Raw genomic sequence first — 24129 nt, 5'->3', positions numbered from 1 at the left:
CCTCATGCTGCATTACATAACTTTTCATGTCTCCTGCCAAACATGACTTGGTCATTTGCAGCAGCTGTTCATCTGTCCTAGATCCCGGCTTTGTAGCTGTCAACAGCTTTTCTACAATTGATAATATATCCTCTCCTAAATAACATTATGGCACTCTCAGAAGGTGCTACATCCAGAGCTGCCTGAAATGCCATAGACATCAGAAGCAGCAGCAACTCTCTCGAGAACAGCAATTGCAGCTGCAGCTTAAGTGCAGGGTGACACTTCATTTTCCTCCTCAGAAGATGACAGTAAAGCAGTATTTTTCTCTTCTGCATCATCAGCAGAATTGATGACTCGTTCTTCAACAGTACAGTTTTCGTTGTCTGCCAGCATCCATTCTTCCAGATTGGCAGTGCAAGAGGGTACCAACTGGTGTAAGCCTGTCGAAGAACAACATCAGAATCCAAAGTTGTATTTGCATTATGAGTAAGTTCAGATGCTGCATCATCATTTTCCTCTTCAGTCTGTGCTGCATTATCAGTCACTGTCCAGGCCTTCTTAAAACATTAGTTATGGTGTTTGTTGTAACTTCATCCCAAGCAGCAGAGATTTTGAGGACAGGTTGCAGTACATTCCAATGTGGAAAGGTTTTCTTGTAGTCTGATTGAATTAATGGCAGCCTTAACAAGAAGGTGCTGTAATTATGCTTCATAGAGGTGATTATTTCTCCAGTGACTGTAGACAGCTTGTAGTGTTAGGTGGTATGAATACAACTTCTAAATTCAGAAGTTCCAGGTCATCGAACTGATGTGCCAGGCAGTGGTCCAAAGTTGCCAAAATACTTCTCTACCTCACAGCCATTTGTTGTTGTGGGAGGGAGTCTGGTCATCCAAGCTTCATTGTTGTTCTCATAGTGGCGTACCAGATTGAACAGATTGACACATTTTTAAAAAAATGTGGATTTTTGTATTTTTCAATCATTAATGGTTTGAGCTTATGAGAACCATCTCAATTACAACACAAGACCACCACCAGTCTCTCTTTCCTGCGTTTGCCTCTTGACAATTTTTTCACCCTTGATACATTGTGTTTGTGCCGGCTTCATCCATATTAAATAAATACAGATACAAATGACAGAGCTTGGATTAAAATTCCCGCACCCTCTCATTGGCATCTTCCTCATTTCATCAATGTGTTTTCCCACAAACATTTACAATATACATTTTATGCCTCTTCTGAAAATGCCATAGCCAGCCCTCAGAGCACACAAACCCTTTTTTGTGGGCGATTTCACGAGCATTTTCTTGAAGCATGGGGCCAGATGACAGAATTTGCTGTGAGTACATGTGTTGGAATAATTCAAACAGTGAATCGTTCATGGTTGGCTGTCCTCATGCACTTGCTATTGCTGCAAAATGAATAGCTTGCCAGACTCTCCTCTATTTTCTGTCTTGAAATAGACTTTGAGATTTGAAAGTGTCTGCGACATGTGTTTTAGTCTTCCCTTCACTATTGATTACATGTAGAATTTGATGCTTTTGTGTTAACATCAGAGAATTAAGAGCTTGTTGGTAGCATTAAGAGCTCGTTTCTATTTCAGCACCATATTGTGTGAGATAGGAGGGGGGGGGAATTGGATTTCACTGTTCGTAATAATCAGAGACAGACAGATCTCTGCATTGTTGTACATTTCACTCTCTTTGTAATCTACCAACCAACCCTGTCTTCCCCTTCCCTTGTGTCTTACACTGTGGTAATGACATGAGCAGCAATCAAGCGATTGTGCCATTGTTGTGAAATTACAATACAACAAGCTATTGAGGAAAAGTATGTGAAACACAATGCACTACATATGTATGTATTTATTTGGTTTAGGTAAAGAATGAGATGTGGAACATGTAATGTGGGGGGTCAAATTTTAGTTTGTAGGACGAATTATCTGAAATTTTGTTTGTCATATTGGGAAATAGTGAGGGTCTACTACATATTCCATTTTGTACAGCAAACTTGAACTGGAAGAAGGATATTACTGACAGATGCTCAAACAGTCAAGTTCGGCTACTTTTGCTCTTTGTGTAATTACTAGTCTTGGAAACAAACGAATCAGCCTCTTGACATAGTCTGCATTTTTCCACTTAATAAAGTCTTGTAGAACAATTGTCTGGTGTAACTCGTCACTTACAAAGAAAGTATTGAGTGCACAAAAATATATGGTGTTTCTCTGCAGTTGTATAGGTACCTCATCAAGGAGTCAGTCATTTTAGCTGCACCATCACAGTACATATATTCACTAATGAAATTCGTCTCTCATAATTTTTCACAATTTGAGAAGAATAGTGATGTCCACACCTATATTGCTAGATGAAAATATGACTTTTATTGGCCATTGTTAAAGCTGTCAGTGGCTCACAAGTTCAAGATGAGCAATAGAAAGTTTGGTCATTTGCCTGATAACATAAAATGTCTGACAAGTAGCAAAGCAAGTTTTAAACCTAACTTAAAATAATTTCTCGTGGAGAACTGTTCCTATTCCGTGGACTAATGTCTATTAAAAGCTTTTAAGTATAGTTACCTGAATAGGACTAAAATATAATATGTTCATTAATGTTAACATTAACCATGTATATGTATCCTGTAAAATGATTAATTCCAAATAATTTCAGCGGAAGATATCACTGAAATGATCTATGGAACATGTAAGCAACTAAACCACCCATTATGTTGCTTGAATCTGCTGTTTGCTTCTGATGCCAGTTGTAGAGGAGTCAAGATGGCTCTAGTATTTATTGATGTTGTTACAGGTTGCAGAGGTGTTGCAGTATGGCTGCCAGGGCACTACATACATAGAGCCAAGTGGGTTGGCTGTCAGTGCTTGCTTAGCTCAGCATGCAGCAGCAAGTGGCAGCCAGGATACAGAGTTGGCAGGCCAGAGAGACACACCGTTGTGTAGAAGCCAAGTCAGTTCCTTGCTGGTCACGTAGAGCTGGGGGGGGGGGGGGGGCGGTCAGGCCCAAGTAAGGGGCAGAAATAAAGCCCTCCACACCAATCAGGGCCTTATTACTGAACACACACTAATATCTCAACAGACAGGCAACAGGCACATCATGGCAACAAACTGTGAAATAATCCAGTCACACCGTTTGATGCATATGTGTGACCAGCAAGCAGTGTGTGGGGGGCCCAATGTAGAAGGCACCCAATCGTGTTTTCGAACCAAGGACCCCCGACATAGGATGCAGCAGCCTGAGGATGGAAGCATTCAGTATTAGAGTGCCCACATGCAGGGCAGGCAGCAACTCAGCAGTAAGTCAGGTGCAGATGGTACCTAAGCATAGGCTGTGAACCATCTACCCTCTGGTGCATGCCTTTGAGTTGGTTCAAGTCAGCCAGCAGATGGCTTCTGATAGAAAGTACCATTGCAGCTCCTGGCAGCATCAGGACCAGGTGTACCTCAGACCTGCAGCTAGTGGAGGCAGTGTCTTGTTGTAGTTGGGCTGGATGACCCACATCAGGTCAATGACTGGCATGGAGTACTTCTCAGAGCTGGAGTGGATGGTACTTACAGCAGCTTGTCCCGCACTGTTGTGACAGGACATCATTTTTGACTGCATAGACCACAGAAGTGGTGCAGTGCTGGGTTCAGACATGAAGTAAACCACGCCACTACTGCAACAATCTGGCCCTTGTACTACGTGGCGTTGACAATGTACCAGCCTCGGCAGGAGACAGAGAGTCTAGTCATGTGGGGGGGGGGGGGGGGGGGCAGGCCCAAGTAAGGATTGAACATCGTTTGTGATCAGAATATTTATTGAACAATGTATGGTTGAAAGAGCAATTAAATCAATTCAGAAAAAATTACTTGTGAGCTTACAACACCGTTACACTGATCCAAATTGTACTGTTAAAAACACAGGAAACCGAAAATGTTGTACATCGTAATGAAAATTTATGTTCAAAGACAACAAATAAGCTTTTCACTTAACTATGACATTTATGGAAGCAAATACTTTCAAAAACCAACTTCACAGAAGCGAAGCAGTTGTTGCAGTTCCTTGAGAATTCATTGCTTATCACTAAGTTTCTGTTCCTATAATGAGATACCATGTAATTATGGGGACACACAAATTTTTATTAGTACAAGCTTAAGTGACAGAAGAACGATGAAAAAATTTAATACAGTATCGGTGCTTCAAAGCAACAGCTACAACAAGAAGAATTTGTATAACAAACAATTTAGCAATTCACCTGATCGTATTTTCTGACAGCCAGTTACTGATTTACAGTTGCTTGGTATCACAGAATGTTGTACAAGACTACTGACCAAAGGAATGAAAACTTAATAAAACCATGACCTTAAAAATTTACATTCAGTTTCCCAAACACACATATATATATATATATATATATATATATATATATATATATATATATATATATATATATATATATAAAAAAAACTGCTGGTATTGTCTGGCAAGAAAAATGACCTTTAAGTTTAGGAAATAATCAAATCATAAACTTAACCCGTTGACCATGAAACTAAACACAATATGGCTATCAGCATAATTACACACCCACATACCAGTAGAAAGGGGCAGAAATAAAGCCCTCCACACCAATCAGGGCCTTATTGCTGAACACACACTAATATCTCAACAAAGAGATAAAAAGATTCGCTTACCGACCGCAATTCAGTTTCAAAACGGCACATCTGGCATAACGGTAGCAAGGGAACACCACATAGGACAGAAAATCGACAACATTTGAATGGATGCACACAACTGGGAAACAAATTTCGATTACATTCACAGACAGTATCTTAAATACCAAGAAATTGGCACGAATCCTTTTCCCCAAAATTAACAAGTTAACTAGCAAGCATCAAAGCCACTCACAGCAGTGAATGAGGTAACTTATGCCAAAGTCCACAAAGCTGTCGTATATAACAAGGTAAAAACACAGTATGTTATAATTATAGAAAATTGCTGGTACAATAAGCAGTTGGTACAAACACATGAAGGTCTCTTGAACTCACATTCAACGTACCTATGACAAGAGCTTAAGCAAACAGGAAGATTGAACTGGTATTTTTGTATTTCTAATTGCCGTGAAGGTGGGTAAGGCACATAAGCAGACAGGCGACGCACTGGGAAAGACATTGGAAAGGAACATTTTGCAAATCTCACACAGTCCCCAAATTCATTCAACAGGCTTAAATACCAAACTTCTGCAGTAGGAGTAGCTTCAGCCGCCTCTTGTTCTCCGGAGCCTGTAGGATTTAAGCTTATTGTCGGACATGTGATGCCAAGTCCAGTTGTCCAACAGAGAAATCACACAGCCCAAATCACAACACACTGTGCCTGAAGAGCCCTTCCTTCTCCGTCACCTGCCTCTGTCTGACTCACTCCTCACACTGCCACTTGATTATGTCAATACGGCACACACTTCGATACAGGTAAAGATGGCATGGGGCAGATGTACCATGACCTATCAACACGGTATGGATCAGACTATTTTTGTGTTTATTTTAATGTCCAAATTTTGTAAATCTTACATGAAAGTATTGCAATTTTAATGCACACTTTCTCTTGTATAATTATAGGTTTCATATCAATATAAGAAATTCAGCAACTGGATCATATCTCGAATCAGTACACACAGCACAATCTTATCAAATAGGTAAAACAGTTGTTTGATTTTTGGAGAAAAATTCAATGGTACACCACTTTTAACAGTTACTTATTATAAACCCATTATCAGATTTTGCAGACATATGAGAATAATGTCATCTCATTTTTAGGTGTCATAAAAAATTCAGAAACTGTTTACATGTTACAAATGTGAATCTTCATCTAACAAACATGTGATCTTGTGCACATTTCAACACTGTCACATCATATTAATATTTACAAACTCAACAAATGTGAAATAGTGTTACATTTCCCATAGTGCATGTTCTTTTCTACGTATTATACAAAAGGACAATTTAGAAAATGACAACTTCTGTTGGTTAATGTGAAAAGTATGTATTACATGGGGCTGTCTTCTTGAGGAACTGTCTTTAGCTCTTTGCGAGAGAGTCGTCGTCTTTTTCTTTTGCCTTTATCTCGTACCTACACAGGGTTGGCGTGGTTATCAGATTTGGCATTGCTACGAGGTTGGCTGGATGCCCTTCATGTTGCCACAAAATTTTCCTGTCATTTTTATCAAGGCTTGCATTTATATACATTGCATGCAAGGAAATCTCTTGTGAAAATGCAGGAATTGTAGATGTGTACTACTTGATTATTGGCAGTGTTATACATACCTAAGGGCTGCACACAGCCACACTTCTTTTCAACATGTAGATATATTTCTTATCAAAACAGCTTTCGTAACTATTTGGAAATCCAGTAATGTTTGATAATTTAATAGATAAACATATAAGGATGTCTTAACTAGTTACAATAAAGGCATACCTTGGTTAACAATATTTCAGTTGCTGAACGAGGTAGCACTCTCTTTCTCCATCCTTCCCCAGTGTGAACTTGGACCTGATCTGTAATTGTCAGTAGGACAATGTATAGTGCTGCTTTCTACAACTAGACTCTCACTTTTTAAAGCACTTTATATTCAAAGTTAATGATCATGTGTTTGCCATTTTTTGTGCTTATGTCAACATATCCAAGAATTAAAGAAATGAGGGTGTGCTGAAAAGTAATACCTCTGAATTTTCATGTTAAAATTTAAAGCTGTTTAAATAAAGCAAACTTTATTAACATTCTACATCTTTGTTCTTCATGTCCTCTGCCGCTAGAGGTCTCTGAATTTTAACTTAAAACATGATGGTGTATAACAAAGCTGCTGGTACGTGAGAAACAGCGTGCTGTAATAAAGGTTCGAATTCAAAGCTTTTCTCTGCACATGAAACACCCTTTCCTTTAGCAAGACAATGCTAGACCACATATGAGCATTGCAGTGTCTGCAACAGTCCGACACACTGCATTCACTGTCATTGATCATTCTCCATCCAGTCCCAACTTGGTCCCATCTGATTTTCATCTGTTTTTCATCTGTTTGCAAAACTTAAAGAACACCTTCGAGGACTTCGATTTGATAATGATGAAGCAATGCAAGAATACGTGAGATTGTGGCTCCATCAACAATGTTAAACATTATACAGTGACAGTATCAACAAACTAGTCTCCTGTTGTTGGGGAAAAGCTTTTGTCGCCAGGGTGACTATGTTGTGAATTAAATATGTAGACGCAAAGAATACTGATGTAGAATATTAACATCATTTGTTTTATTTAAAATCTTTTAAGAATTTTCACATAAAACCCCTCACAGCCGTGCCTCGCCACCCGCCCCTCACAGCTGTGCCTCGCCACCCGCCCCTCACAGCTGTGCCTCGCCACCCGCCCCTCACAGCCGCGCCTCGCCACCCGCCCCTCACAGCCGCGCCTCGCCACCCGCCCCTCACAGCCGCGCCTCGCCACCCGCCCCTCACAGCCACGCCTCGCCACCCGCCCCTCACAGCCGCCCCTCACCACCCGACCCTCGCTACCCGCCCCCCACAGCTGCGCCTCGCCACCAACTCCTCACAGCTGCGCCTCGCCACCCACCCCTCACAGCCGCGCCTCATCACCTACCCCCTCCCCTTCCCTCTCCGTTATGCCTCGCCACGTGCCCCCTCCTCTCCCCTCCCCTCTCCGCTATGCTTCACCACATGCCCCTCCTCTTTCCCTACCTGCTATTACTTGCCACCTGCCCAATCCCAGACACATCTCTGTACCCATCCCAGTTGGTGGCCATAGCAAGGGGATTGTGGGGTAGTTGTGTCGGGGAGGGGACTGTTGGGGTGGTGTATTTAACAGTGAGTACTTGTTCTTGATCAGTCATTGAGGGATTTTTCTTAATTCTGGTTGTGATTTTCTCCCTGGTTTGTAATATGAAGCCTGTTGTAATGACTACCATATAAATATTGCAATTGTAAATTTCGTGGAGTAAATTTAATTAATGTTCTCAAGGAACATAAAGTTATCTCTTTCTATATTTTGTTCCACAGGAATTTTTGCAGCCCTGTTTGCACTGGTTCTAATTTCATCAGTGTGCTACTTCAAAAGGGAAGTTGCTGACATTGTAGTCAGTGTGTATAGTGAGGCTGCAGTTTCAGCAATGCTTGTGGGAATTGTATTTTCTCTAATTCTGTACAGAAGAGGTGGTAAATTGCCTATCTCCTATCTTAATCCATATGGATCAAAAGGCTTTATGTGGTATGACTTCTGGATGGGACGAGAAGTTACTCCTCGTATTGGAAAATTCAATGTAAAGCTCATCCTTCATCGATTTTCCATAATTATTGTGGTAAGTAAATATTATTTTTGCAGCAAATGTGATACTATAACTTCATTATGAGATCATTTCTGTGTATGTGACGTAAAGAAATTAAAAGGCAAACAGAAAAGCATCAACTTCATGCCAAGGTGACCCACCTCTGGCCAATGCGGTTTATCCCCAGTGACAAGATAAATCTTGATTGTAGGTATATGTTTTGATCTTGTTAATTGAATAAATTATCTTCAACATTTGTTCTGGTACCATGATGTACGTGTAAAGAAATTTGCACAGTACTTCAAAATGGGATTAACATCATATCTATGTTTGTGTCAACTTTTATTGTCGTTTGAGGGAGGTGTGGGATCAGGATCTCCAGAAAGGTCCCAGCTTAATGTTCCTACTCTGAAGAGTGTTGTGTGTCCTGTCTAAATATGGAATCTGACTCCAAATATCTTGTATCTGTTGAATAAAAATAAATGTCATGTTCAACAAATATGATAAAATAAATATTAACATTATATTATGGGTGCCTGGGCATGGCCTATGATTCTGTAGACTATAGCCCAGCTGCATGGCTGAACCTGTGTGAGCTATTTGCCTACGCTGGCTGCAGATGCCTGTTTGCCCATATGTTGGTTGAATAGTGTCTGGACAAATTAGAGCACAATAATACGCACAAAAACACTTACAGGCACTAGAAAATATACTGTTAACAGTAAAGGAAATCTATGGATTGAAATAAGAACCACAAAATATCTTTATTTACTTTAAAGCTGTTGCATTACATGGCACTTCAGCAAAATATAACAAAGTTTATGTCACACTTATGAATACCATCTCATTTCTGGAACTTATTCAAAGTCTTTCATGTCTCTCTCCATACATATTTCCCTGTTGTAGAATGCTTCAGTATTACCTGACTGGAATTTTTGCTGTGGTGAAAGTTCATGTGGTATGGTAAGCGTATTATACCATCTTCCTGTTATGGTGTTAGAACTTCTAGGATTCATTAAGCTGCTATCCAAAGCCAGCTGGAACATCCACAGCTTATCTGTGGGTTCCTGAGGACACACGCACAGTAGCAGTCACTGACAGAAAGTCCTGTGCTACATCATTTCCACTTTGTGTAGATCACCTCCTTCCAAATTTCAGGGATACCAGCTGCTTTGCTTCTCATTAATGAAACTGAGCTATTACACTGTTGCCAAAAAGAGAATTGTCATACTTAACTTCACAAGCTGCATCAGTAAAGGGCTCTCATGCAAAGTGGACACCTTAAATCAAACATCAGAGGGCACACACAGTTGTACAGACAAGTGATTTCGAACTGACCATAATTATGAATCTTGTGGACATGGATTTGTCGTATGGTGTCATTTTAGTTTGAACATGGTATGTTATTTGTTGAATGAATGTGTTGATCACACCAAGTGACCACAACTTAAGATGACCACCATTTTGTTTGCATGACCATAATGGCAGTATAGTATTAGTTCAATTCTGAAACATTGCAGCTGGTGCAGATGTGTTTGATGGTTGAACATTGTCTTACTGCAAACTGCATTGGTAATATGTGTTGTCCACATAGGCATTGTCACCAGAATGGTTGAGGAGTCTTGGTTTAACATATCCGATTGTGATGGCCACATATGAATGAAATGCTGCCACAGTGATTGCAATCCTGCAAATGATGTGGGACATCACTGGATGCAACTTGAGTTCTCATTTTGTACATCTCAAGTGCAATCTAAAGAATAACTAGTAAATCAACTATGTTTTTGAAGTAGAAGACTTACACCTCCAGCAGACAACTCAGGAGCCTGTATTTCAACAGGACAAGGCTTGGATTCTTATAATGAGAAATGTGGAAGCCATACTAGAAGAAAGATGTGTACCACTCCTTCTCTGGTTTGCACATTTGCGTGACATGTCACCCCTGAACATGTATGGAATGTGGTTGGTTGGTGACCTTTTGTGGTTTTCTAAGACTGGTGGAACTTCACGGAGTAGAGTACAAACTCTGAGTAAGGAGGTTCCTCAGTATCCAGGTGCTGTTTTGTGCAATGTCAAAGTGTTTAGAAGCATCACTGGGAAGCTTGATGTCGTACTAAATTCAACAACCCCGAGTTTATGTACAGTTGTGTTACCTTAGAGATTTATCTTCTACTATCAGTTTTAGTGTAATGTAATCATATTGCCATAGCAGTTTTATCATCTTCAATAAATAATCATCAAGATATTTCTTTATTTATGAGCCAAACCAGCAAAGTATTTTATTCTTTTTTCTGGCAATCAAATCTTCATATTGCCACAATTGTACCACAGATTGCTCATCTCTTACGTAATGTTTTATTCCAGTATTTTAAGTGCTATATTTAAAACTACTTTATCTTTTGAGATATGAGTGCTATCTGCTCTGTATTACACACATTTTTCTTGCATTGTCATATCGCAGTCAGTTTATCCTCACAATTGTTCAGTTAGTAGTGGTTTGCTTCATTGCCTTTTGTCAGCGGTGGACTGCCTGATATTTTTTTGCATTTGGTCTTCAACTCCACATTTTCCAATCTCTAAGTATTATAAAAATGTGTGTGTGTGTGGGGGGAGGGGGGTCCATTTGTGTTTTCCCCATCTCCTCCTGAACCAGTGGACCAATCCAACTGAACTTGGTACACATGTCTTTTACTGTCAGGCAACAATTGCAGTGAATGTAAGACCCATAGTTCAGGTGATACAACGTGGCGATCAGTGAGGTGGGTGAAAAAGAGCTGCATCATTCATGAAGTTTTAATGCATTTATTCTTTAGTGCTAAGACACTCCTACAGTTGAGTCAACTTGAGGAAATCCCTGACAACTGGCACCGCTTTTGACATCTTTCAATCGTGAAGCGGAGACGGCTGCAGGCAAAAATTGTAGCCATCTACAAAGCTATGAAGAGGCATTGTCATAGAGACTGTTACAAAATCACTTTGTAGACACGTGAAGCAGCAGTGACCAGCGTACAGAAACTGTTCGGGATCGTGTTCCTTAATCTGGATACTGTTCCTACAAATTTGTACATCGTGCATATTTCTTTACATGACTGTTTGATAATTTACAAAGCGTTTTCATGAATACATAGTAATAAATTTTTTAAAAATACTGTACTTCAAACACAGCTCATTTTTTGTATTCATTTCTAATAGAAAATTGGCAAAATGAATACCCGAGCAATGCAGCTAGGTTTCTCAGCTAGTTTTAGAAATAAAGAAAATTGATTAGTGTAGAGACACTTCTCTATATGATTCATACCTAGAAAAGAGCAAACAAAATTCTCAAAGTAGTTAGGGTTTTAGGATGTCAATGTGGACTGTGATGTGAGAATTAGTAGAAAAATCCTTTAGCATAGTAACCCAGATTCCACACCTTGATTGACCCTCATAGTCTAAGTCCACCATTCAGTCACCTGGCCTGCTGATACCTATTTATATGCCGTGGGCTCAACATTCCAGAACTATGCTAAACAGTCTCCAAGCAGCTTTTTTTTTACTTTAATTTCACATGCCGCCATATCACGTGTCACAACATCGATTACAGTGATGTCTAGTAGTTTGCCAGCCAGAGTGGCCGAGTGGTTCTAGGCGCTACAGTCTGGAACCGCGCGACAGCTATGGTCACAGGTTCGAATCCTGCCTCGGTCATGGATGTGTGTGATGTCCTTAGGTTAGTTAGGTTTAAGTAGTTCTAAGTTCTAGGGGACTGATGATGACCTCAAAAGTTAAGTCCCATAGTGCTCAGAGCCATTTGAATGATTTGATGTCTAGTAGTTTCTGTAGTGGCAAGAGAATCTATACATTCTTGTCCAGCCTTGATTGGGCATGTATATTGTAACAATTACTATTTGTGTTCTACAGCTGTTGCTCACATTTGTATTTATTTTGTGTTTAACTTAACACTACACATTTTGAACATGTTCTCCTCATGGAGAGGCTGTTCGGAGAGTGGGAGGAATTTGCCAGAAGTCGATGGCTAGTGGTATCTGCTGTTGTTGTTGTTTTGATTATCTTGACATATCACTTCTGACATTTACATAATTACCTGTAGGCTATGTGTGCATGCCTTATAGTGTTAGCTGTAGGGTTAATGCCTTCATCATCTGTGAATAAATAATTAATGTAATGCTGTAATTACATTAGTAACAGAAATTGTTTAATTAGCTGTTTTTGTTTGTGTTTCAGATTGCACTGAACATGTTGATTGCCATAAAAGCATATTTGCAGGGAGTGGAAGAAGAAATATTAAGATCTGTTATAATATCTACAATATTGCAGTCGTTATATTCTTTACACTTTATTTTTCATGAAGACCTGTATCTGTATTCCTTCCTAGCTATCTCAGAAGGTGTTGGATACATGATAGCAGTGGGACTTATGACATTTCCATTCATATTGACATTCACTACAAAAGCTATCTTGGACTATAGGTTAGTCTCTTACATATATTAATTGCTGTTGACATCTCTCTACTTACTGAAGAAGAAAAAAAATTTTTATCTTGTTTCACAGATTAAAGGCATCACTGACAGAAATGTATATTGTACTGTGTTCCTATACAATTGGACAAATATTATTACAGTCGAGCAGCCACAGGAAAATGCTCTCTCTAAAAAATCCAGTCACCTCAGTTTGGAGGGTGAATGTGCTGCCTAAATGGAGTGCTGCTGTTCAGATCAGAGCATATATGGGAGAGATCATTATATACTGGGCTTTGGCTTTAGTTGCTGGTAAGTCTTATGTCCAGTTTTCAGCAATGTTACTGTAACTAGAGGACCAGATTCATGTATGAGTGATAAAACACTACTGGTTAATCTGTCATGATTTGTTGTTTTTGTGAATATAGTCGCCATTGTTCTTAATAAGAAAATTAGAACTCATTCTTTTAACACCTATAACTACAATGGTGTGCAAAACTTTAGGGTGAAAGTAACTTTTGCATGATGTGTTACTGCCAAGTAACATAGGTCGATGAAACATCGACCACACATAGAATGAACTCCTACAGTATAGTACAAAAGGTAACTGAAAGACAGACAAACAGAAATGACACTTTTATTGAAAGTCACCACGATTTATAATGGTCTGCTGGACATAAGGAAAGATGGGATGTGGTTCTTAATAGGGTGTGTGATCACCACAGATGGCAATGAATGTTCTGCAATGTGCTCCCATGCTGGCCACATGGTTGGTAGGGAGTTCTTGTGGTAGAGCATTCCATTCCTCCACCACCACAGTTGACAACTGTTGGATGTGCTATAATACATCTCCCCAATGCATCCCACATACATTCGATGGAATTTAAGTCAGAGGAATAGGCAGGCCAGTCCTTTCATTGAGTATCCTCTCGTTCAAGAGCTGTCCCACCGTCACAGTTCAATGTGATCACACTTTGTCATCCATAAAAATGAAGTCAGTGCCAAATGTACCCTGAAAATATGCACTTTGGGAAGGAGTACAGTGTCACAATGTTGACTGGTGGGTGTACTGTGTTCAATGATTGGCAGGTCACTGCACCCATGCAACATTATGACTCACTGCACAACACATGGACCGTCAAAATGACCATTTTCAACAATGTTCCTGGGTGCATTGCGTGTTCCCACCTTTCACCAGATGAGGATACGCCCAGCTTTGTCGAACATTATCACTTTTGTTAAAAGTGTTGGGAGGCATGTTGTTGCATGGACGTACTGACCTCAAAATCTTTGAACATGGTACATTTATCAGTCAGCATTGTTGTGATGCTGTGCTCTTTCCCCATGTGCACCTTTTCTGGGTTCATTTCACCCTGTCTTTGTTTTTATGGATGACAGTGTGTGACTATATTGAACTGTGCAGGTGGAGTAGTTCTTGGAATGAGAGGATATTTAGCAAATATCGCTCTGCCACAATAATTCTTTACCAACCTTTTGCCAGTACATTGCAGAGTATGCATTGCCATCCATGATGATCACATACCTTATTAAGAACCATTTTCCATCTTTCCTAATGTCCAGAGGACCATTATAAATCACGGTGACTTCTGTGTGATTATTGTCTTTGAATCAAAGTGTCATTTTTGTTCTTCTCATTGTGTGTCTTTCCGTTACCTTCTATACTGTACTGTAGCAGTTCCTTCTATCGAGCTATGTTATTTGGCAGTGACACATTGTGTGAAAGTTACTTTCATCCTTAAGTTTTGCACTCCAGTGAATTTTCAAGATTTTTGTGCAAATTTTTGTATGTTCCTGATCGCATTCTGCTAGATGGCCAAGGATGTTAGTGAGGTCTGTTGTGTGTCTTGTTCCAATAGTTTATGTTTGTGATTGTATTGTTGGCTGTCAGTGTTGCAAACTATAACAGGAGTTCCTGCAGCCTATATTACTTACGATAATGCACTGATGGGAAAACCAGATGTAGCTGCCATATTTGATAGGGAAAACTCCTGCTGCTTCAGTAAAGAGGTTCCTTTGTGACAGTTGTGTACAAACCCTACAAAAGAAATGACAAATTGGTGCTCTTTATTGTGCCCAAAAAACTGAGATACTAGATCTCGGACATAGTCAAACCACGGAGCTTTGAACAGAGTTTGTGCCTCACTGTGCCAAGTGTCTACAGTTAGAATCTTGGGCTAGGTAAAATTTCCTCTGCCAGGCAAACTGTTGTAGTTAAAAATGTGTTAATGACAGAGATTGCTTATGGTTAACCCTGATAATAACTATTGAAGGGCAAGCCACTGGCCAGCAAATCAACCCTGAACATTTATGACATGAGCAGTCATCCGTCCAGAACACTTTTTAACAATGCAGTGGCACCATATACGAGGGAGTTCTTTTTATTTTGGGAATTCAGGTTCATCTGTTATGCAAACAACTGTTTTCAAATTCCCAAATATGTTTCAACATCTTTGTGCTATCATCAGTGTGTACTTTTATTCAGTTCTTATTTTCTATTTTGTTGGGTTTTGTAGAACTCTGTTCACATTATTATATGCTGGTAGCTGGCTATCTGTAAAGTTATTTTAGTAGTTTTTGTCCTCATCTGCATTCTCATCTGTTGTGGAAGTATACACAGAAGCACAGTACAGGTTTCTGAGTAACTTCCCTCACAAGTTAGACTTTTGAACTTCACAAACCAGTGTTTATGTTGGTGTTGTGTCTGATTCCTGTCGATGTTCATGTTAAAAAGAACAGTTCTTTTTATAATAGGTGGACATGAATTCCTGTAATTTAGTCTGCAAACACAGTTATTGCTGGAACTTCAAAACTAAATGATTATTTGTCTTGTTCATTTACGAATGAAGTGTTTCCAGAACTGCCAAAAATGATGATGAAGACACGTATTCCATATTTGGCTTGAGGCAGCTTAATGTTTTGCAAAGGTAGCACACACCCTACAAGTCATCGATTTTACTCCTCTTTCACACATTTGTAGGACATAGATCGGTGTAGCAAATGATGCTCAATATGATGTGCTCCTCCTGCATTTTCAAGAAGTCGAAGGTCATAGTTTTAGAAGCCTATTGAACACCATTTGAGAATGCCAGCTGTTGAGCAACAATATTTGCACAATCAGGAACTGTGGATTTAAGGCAGCAGGCTAGAAGTCTCCTAGAGTTATGTTTGAGGCTTGTCATCCCCCCCTCCAAATCTTCCACCAAACGCTTATATCACTACAATGAGTAGTTTCTTCAAGAAGGAACTGTAATGATATCCCCCTAATCCCTCTCCCACTCCCTCACTCTCTTGTGGCCTTGCAACTCTTTTCTGAGAAAACCTGTGGCGAGCATGGGGTCTCGAGTCACTGCATTATTTTTTTCCTTTCCAGCGTTGCAGTCTTACTTTCTGACTATATCTTTTCTCGTACTCTGTCTGTAGACAGATTGCCTATTGACAACCTAGCTTGTCGCAGGACATTGATTATGGCTTTTCCCATTTTACTTATTTATTTTCAACCACTTACTTTCATTAAGTCCCCACATCCAGGTCTGTTCTCCACCTTTTCTAATATTGTTAGAGACATGTAGGCCATGCAAGGAACCTGACTACGCAGGGAATGCACTATTGAGGCCTGAGATATTACCTCTCTGTAAGTGCTGAGGAACAGGTGCCTGTCTGGTGGTATCAGGACTCTGGGCAGTGGCCGTCAGTCTGGCAATTGCTCTGGCTTCGCGATACTTGTGGGGAGAGCCCTTTCTAGGTTGTTTATGCAGTATCATGACAAATATCTCACACAGTGGAAATACGACAGTCATCTGCCAGTGGCTGTGGGGTAACAACTAATGTCCGCCTGTTCTGCGATCTGTGTTAATTTCCATGAAATGCATTTCAGTTATGATCATCTCCAGTCCTTTGAGGATACCATGCCCTCTGTCAGAACCCCAGAGCATCTGGATGGGTTTACATGCTGGTTAACACAGATACTGTCAGTGAGTGAACCAGCCCGGGTGGAGGTAAGTGGTGGAGGGTAGTACTATGTTGGTGGAGGGTAGTACTACTTCATCATCTCGATCTCTGTCTCTTCAATGCACCTACCCACATTTGTGTTGCCCATGACACTTCTTTGTCTATTAAACTTACGATCTCTTCCCTCAATCTCATGGCATCACTGCAATTGATGTTATACCTCAGTCTTTATGACAGTGATCACTTTTGCCAATCCAAATGATGTATGGGCAGAATAATAAAGAAGCATTAAGTGGGTGTGATCTTCCACACACCAGCCAAGATGGCAGCTCTTCCCGGATCTGTGAAAGATGATCTGCTTTTACGAACTTATGAAATTCCTTGTCAGTATGTTAAAAGTTGCATAGAACAAACAATATGCTCTGTACAAGAATGTTGCATCAAACACAAGCTATATATCCGCTTTCTACAGCCCAACAAAGCTGCAATGCCTGAACATTGTATTTCCATTGGCCATTGCATGAATTATGGGAAAGTCAAGATACTGTTCACAGCCTCATCCTATTGGGATTCAGTGATCAAGAAATCTGTCGAAATACAATTAGCAGACAATATGCTCAGCTGAGGAGATAGTTCGCACCTCGGCAAATAACAGAAACTACTCATTTCATGTCTGCGCTCTCAGAAAAATTATTGTTCTGAGTCTTTGCTGTCTGACATTCCAACACTTCACACATTTTAATAATTAACCACATGATTCCTAAGCACATTGGATTCACTTCATCCATTTTAATGATTAACCACATGATTCCTTAGAACATTAGATTTGTTGACTCAGCACTTTTTTATTCTGAGAAGCCTAATGAAAAATCTATGAGTGTGCTCTTGTGCCGACTGTCTTATCTCCGATGCACACACATTTACTCACAGTGTATCATTGTGACAAGTGGCTTTAATTCAGTGATGGCCTCACCTTGAAGAGCAAACATGACAACACCCCAAGCCACATGACCACTTCCATCATGGAATTTTTTACCATAAAAGGCATTCTTGTTGATCCACAGCCCCCCCCCCCCCCCCCTCATTTGCCTCATCTGAGTCCTTATCACCTTTTTTCTTCTCCCGAAATTGAAAAATGTCTTAAAAGGATGTCATTTTGTGATTTGCAAGAATATTCAAACGAATGTGATCAAACTGTTAAAAAAAAAAGGCCCTACCAATTGAAGCCTTTTGGAACTGCTAGCAGGATTGGGAATGACAACTCTGCTGATGTATAGCTGCCAAAGGGAACTACTTTGAAGGGGACATTGTTGTTGTTTGAAGAAAAATGGAAACATTGGTAGATAAAAAATCAGTCTCACTGCTCTTCTCACACACTTCGTATGTGTATCATTGCGAAGTGTGTGACAGAGGGTACTTTCTACCATACTATATACTGAAGTTTCTTGTATTCTATCCATGTACTGAGAGTGGTAAGATTTTGTGTGTTTTGAGGTTTTTTTTCTGCTACACATAAAAAGTCTGTAACCATTTGCACCATCCCTTGATGTTCCCTGTAAGTCCAACCTGATATGGGTTCCATACACTTGAATATTACTCAAGTATAGGGCATAAAAGTGTATTTTAAGTCCCCTCTTTTGTAGGCAAACTGTGTTTTCCCAATGTTTTATCAGTTAACTATCGCCTGTGATTTGCTTCAACTACAACTGAGCCAAAGTGGTTGTTCTGTTACACATCTCTACATATTGTTGAGGAAAGGGGAAAAAAGGCATGGAGAGTTAAAGCAGTCCTCATCACGAAGGTTCTTTCAAACAATTCAGTGCTGTATTAGGCACGGTCATATTGTAGATAGTATGCTCTTGGCCTCCTCTGACCTTTGAGATGACTAGATACAGGTGGACCCCGAACTGTGGTGCCATTTGGTATTTTTCACTTTAACAAATTATTGCTAGATATGAAAGAAGTGATAAGTGACAGGAAAAATTCTTTGACTTTACTGAGATTTGAAAGCTCGACCTTTGGATTTACTGTCTGGCACTTGCTCACATAGCCTTCAAGGCACACACATTTATGATATGACTGACAAGGTGTGACTCATTAATCTTATAGTTAAAAGGATATCACATGTTTATGTTCCACGAAGTGCACCACTTTGTATTTAGATATTATGAGCAAGTTGCCAGTCTTTGTGCTTGACATATTTTGTCGAGATCTAGTCAGATATTATGGTAATTTTTACCAGATCAAATTTCTTCATAAATAACAGCATGATAGATGAAAAGCTTGAGACAGCAACTATTATTATAGTTGAATGCTGTCAATTTGCTGTGCTGGCCACCATTGTTAGGATTAAACTACCCTTTTATTTTATATGTTTCAGTACTACATAGTTTTGGCTGTGTAGCCATTCTCAAGTGTCTGTTACACGTATCAGCTCCAATAGTTTGGATTAGATTAGATTACTACTTGTTCCATAGATCATGAATACGACATTTCGTAATGATGTGGAATGTGTCAGGTTAATAAAAGGTGTCTATACAAGATATTACATTAGACAAAATATTACATGACACTCAATATTTTAAATTTTTTTTTTTTTTTTTTTTTTTGTTGGGGGTTAGGAAATTACCCACTTACTATATTCAACAATTCATCTAATGAGTAGAAGGAGTTGCCATTAAGAAATTCTTTTAATTTCCTTTTAAATGCTAATGGCTATCTGTCAGACTTTTGATGCTATTAGGTAAGTGACCAAAGACTTTTGTGGCAGCGTAATTTACCCCCTTCTGAGCCAAAGTTAGATTTAACCTTGAGCAGTGAAAATCATCCTTTCTCCTAGTGTTGTAGCCATTACCCTGCTATTACTTTTGAATTCCTTCGGATTGTTAATAACAAATTTCATAAGTGAATATGTATATTGTGAGGCTACAGTGAAGCTTTCTAGCTCTTTAAATAAGTGTCTGCAGGAGGATCTTGGATGAGCTCCAGCAATTATTCTGATTACATGCTCTAGTGCAATGAACACTCTTTTACTCAATGATGAGTTACCCCAGAATATGTCATACGGAAGCAGAGAATGAAAATAGGTGTGGTAACCTAATTTACTCAGATGTATGTCGCCAAAATTTGCAATGACCCTAATAGAATAAGTAGTTGAACTCAAAACGTTTCAGCAGATCCTCAGTGTGTTTTTTCCAGTTCAACCCCTCATCAATGCATACACCTAGAAATTTGAATATTCTACCTTAGCTACCGATTTCTGATCGAAGTCTATATTTATTAATGGTGTCATTCCATTTCCTGTGTGGAACTGAATATACTGTGTTTTGTCAAAGTTTAATTAGATCCCATTTGCAGAGAACCACTTAATGATTTTCTGAAAAACATCGTTTACAATTTCACCAGTTAATTCTTGTCTGTCGGGTGTGATAGCTATACTTGTATCATCGGCAAAAAGTACCAGCTTTGCATCTTCGTGAATATAGAATGGCAAGCCATTAATTGCATCTTTGTGAATATAGAATGGCAAGCCATTAATATATATTAAGAACAGCAGAGGACCCAAGACCGAACCTTGTGGCACCCCATTCTTGATTGTTCCCCAGTTTGAGAAATCACCAGTTTTTTGCATGTTATGTGAACTGTTTATTTCAACTTTCTGCACTCTTCCAGTTAGGTATGATTTAAACCATTTGAGCACTGTTCGATTCATACCACAGTACTTGAGCTTATCTAGAAGTATTCCATGATTTACACAATCAAAAGCCTTTGATAGATCACAAAAAATCCCAACGGGTGACTTCCGGTTACTCAGAGCATTTAATATGTCATTAGTGAAAGTGTATATAGCATTTTCCGTTGAAAAACCCTTCTGGAAACCTAACTGACATTTTGTGAAAACTTTATTTTTACAAAGGTGTGAAGCTACTCTACAATACATTACTTTTTCAAGAATTTTGGATAAGGCAGTCAGAATAGAGATTGGGCGGTAGTTGTTGACATCAGATGTATCCCCTTTTTTATGCAGTGGTATAACAATGGCATACTTCAGTCTATCTGAGAAAATACCCTTCTTCAGAGAGCTATTACATATGTGGCTAAGAATCCCACTTATCTCTTAGGAACAAGCTTTTATTATCCTGCTGGAAATGCCATCAATTCTATGTGAGCTTTTATTCGTAAGAGTGTTTATTATCTTCCTAATTTCAGAAGGAGAGGTGGGTGGAATTTCAATTGTATCAAATGGTGTGGGTAAGGCCTCTTCCATTAACTGCCTTGCTTCTTCTAATGAACATTTAGATCCTATTTTCTCTACAACATTTAAAAAATTATTATTCAAAATGTTTTTGACTTCCAGCTTGTTGTTTATCAAGTTTCCATTCACTTTGATGGTAATGCCGTCATCCTGTACTCTTGGTTGCCCTGTCTCCCTTGTAATAATATTCCAAATTTTTTTGGTGTTGTTATCAGTCAGCAACAAAAAATTAGAAGAAAAAAAATTGTGTAGTTGCAAATTTTTGTACAGTGTTTGGAGGATGTGTCATGAACAACATATTGAAAATCCCCACCGGTGGAGGGGGGGGGGGCAGTTAAAAGTAATTTTTTTTTAGAATAACTTAAAAACTGCAGGTTCCTGTAAAAATACTTTCCAGTACAAAATTGAAATACATAAAACTTTATGTGGGAATGGTGTTCCTCATTTTCTTTCTAGGACTAATAGTTTCCTCATTGCCTTGTTTCTTCTATTCATAGTACTGGTAATATCATATTTGAAGAAAATAGATTGGTTTGCATGTGATCAGTCTTTTTATAACTGGCGCTAGTTTCCACAGAGTAAGTCATTTTGTTGCAGTTAGGTCATAATGTTTGAACTCTTAATGTCTTCTAGTATTCTGATAAAACTAGATAAGTCTTTTAGGACTTCTAATACCTATAAGGTATAGCCTTATAAAAGGAGCTGTCCCATAACATTATTTTCTAGTAGAAAGTATGTTTGTTTCTGTGTTCTCTATAATCTTTCAAAGCTGGAAATACTTTTTCCATGTTGAGTATACAGTATCAGTCAACTGTATTTTTGCCATTCTCATCACCACTTAACTACTTAATAGGCATCTTGAATGATGTAAACACTTTTTTTAATCATGAAAAAGAAGTACAGGCGCAGTATCTCACTTTCATTTGTAAGCAATGAACCATAAACTGATCATTCTGCATAATGCATCTATTGTTTACTATGTATGTTAACATTTTATATCAAGTGAGATACATTTGTTTGCATGTTAATGTTCTTGGCGTTAATGTGCTTCCTTTATAATGTGTTTAGCTGTAACTTCAAAGGTTAAGCTTGTTGCCAAGTTTAATCACCATGACATTTCATTTTATAGCTGTTATTTCTTGCAGGTACCACTTACCTTGGTATTTTCATAATACCGTCAGCATTTACAGTTACTGTGCTTTCAAGAGCCTTCAGGGAATATAAACGTTCAGCAGCCTATCAAGCAGGTGAAGTTAACACCAAACAATAATAAGCTGTAATTCTCAGTAACTGTTGTGAAACAAGATCATGCTAAATGATTGTGAATATGGGGCTAACTGCCATGTTCAAATATGGAATCATTTATAAAATGTTTTTTTGTGATAACTACTGTGCACTAATTGAACTGTCTTTGTTTAGCAATTGAGCACATACATTTTCTTAAAAAAGAGTTTTCAAAGATTTTAAGATGGTTTAAAATTACAAATGATCTTTATGTAGCACTTTTTATGTTCTTGTAAGTAATCTGAAAGATTATAGGAGCATCAACATTTATTGTGGCAAGTTTAGTTTTTATTGATCTAAGAAGACTGTTAAAACAGTATTTTTTTAAAAAATATGTCTTTGGCTAGTACTTATAGTTAATTACTTAATATTATTATTATTATTATTATTATTATTATTATACGTATCACTCTACAATGTTATTATTAATATTATTATACGTATCACTTTATGAGAGTACAAATTAAAGCCCTTACTGATTGATATGTTATAAACGCCATTCAGACTATGGCACGAACTGAACAAATATCATTTCATGCTGTGTATTTTATATTTGGTTATTTTCTATATTTTTGTTGTAATTATTTTCTAATTGTGTTGTTTAAATAAATAGGTTTAGGTTAAATGAGTGTATGTGTATTTAAATATTACCTGTATTCTAACATTGTTTTTGGAAACTCCCACTCTACAATGTTATTATTAGTATTATTATACGTATCACTTTATGAGAGTACAAATTAAAGCCCTTACTGATTGATATGTTATAAACGCCATTCAGACTATGGCACGAACTGAACAAATATCATTTCATGCTGTGTATTTTATATTTGGTTATTTTCTATATTTTTGTTGTAATTATTTTCTAATTGTGTTGTTTAAATAAATAGGTTTAGGTTAAATGAGTGTATGTGTATTTAAATGTTACCTGTATTCTAACATTGTTTTTGGAAACTCCACTTTAGTGTAAAGACTGCTTGTAAGAAAGACAAATTGCAAGCCTTTGCTCTTTCAAAGGTTGCTAGTCAACTGCATTGATATGATCTGTGTGTCTCCCAGCTGTGTGAAATGGGACACTAAATGTGCGCACGGAATGACCACTCCCATCATTAGTTTGATATTCATCTCGTTTGAAATTAAATTTTTTGTTAGCAGCAGTAATTTGTACGCCTTCCAAATATTTAAAGAACTTTATGCTACGCAATTACACAAATATATTTGAATCTGTGTTCACAAATCGGAAAGACAGATTATAATCTCGTGGAGAAGGAGCATTTGTTGTAACAAGCAGAAACATTAGATCCAGTGAGTCTAAAATAAATTGGACTGCAAACTAATATGGACAGGAATAATCAGGTTTGATTGACTTCTTTTATAAATCAGATGTTTCTACCAACAGATCCACACTCGTTGATCATATCATTATCCAAAGTAGCCTAAACTTGATATCATGGAAATACTCCCAAGTACACAATGGTGGTATCAGGTGGTGATTAACCTACCCAATATCAATTGGGAAAATGTACATTAATGTTACTGACAATAAGGACAAACAATGCTGCAAAATAATGTCGACTTCATTGTCTGACAACTACCCTGAACAACTAGACAAACAACCCACAGCTGAAAGAAACATTTTAGACCTTGTGGCTACAAACAGAACCAATCTTTTTGTGTCATCAGTGAGAGAGGGATAAGTGACCATGGTGTTATGAGAAACAATGATCACCAAAAGCAAAAAGGTCATAAATAAAGTTAGGAAAGTATTTGTGACTGGCTATCAGCTTACTTAAAGGGTAAATTGAGAACATTTACTTCAGATCTGGAATATGGGGAACAATTGTGCATTAATATACCATGGTTTGCATAAAT

The 24129-nt window shown here is 38.4% G+C and overlaps 1 protein-coding gene across 1 annotated transcript in view; it reads left to right on the top strand.

Annotated features, from left to right (window-relative positions):
- The window catches only part of LOC124555883, a 238476-nt gene extending 215099 nt beyond the window's left edge, over window positions 1-23377 (top strand). The window contains exons 23-26 of the mRNA XM_047129944.1: window positions 8030-8328; window positions 12520-12764; window positions 12847-13064; window positions 22122-23377. Of these exons, the coding sequence (XP_046985900.1) occupies window positions 8030-8328; window positions 12520-12764; window positions 12847-13064; window positions 22122-22246 (887 nt within the window). The 3' untranslated portion in view covers window positions 22247-23377. The remainder of the gene's footprint in view (window positions 1-8029; window positions 8329-12519; window positions 12765-12846; window positions 13065-22121) is intronic.
- Window positions 23378-24129: the final 752 nt, after the last annotated feature.

Source organism: Schistocerca americana, chromosome X (assembly GCF_021461395.2).
Source record: "Schistocerca americana isolate TAMUIC-IGC-003095 chromosome X, iqSchAmer2.1, whole genome shotgun sequence".
In the NCBI taxonomy this organism is placed as follows: domain Eukaryota; kingdom Metazoa; phylum Arthropoda; class Insecta; order Orthoptera; family Acrididae; genus Schistocerca; species Schistocerca americana.
This window is presented reverse-complemented; position numbering and strand designations above follow the sequence as displayed.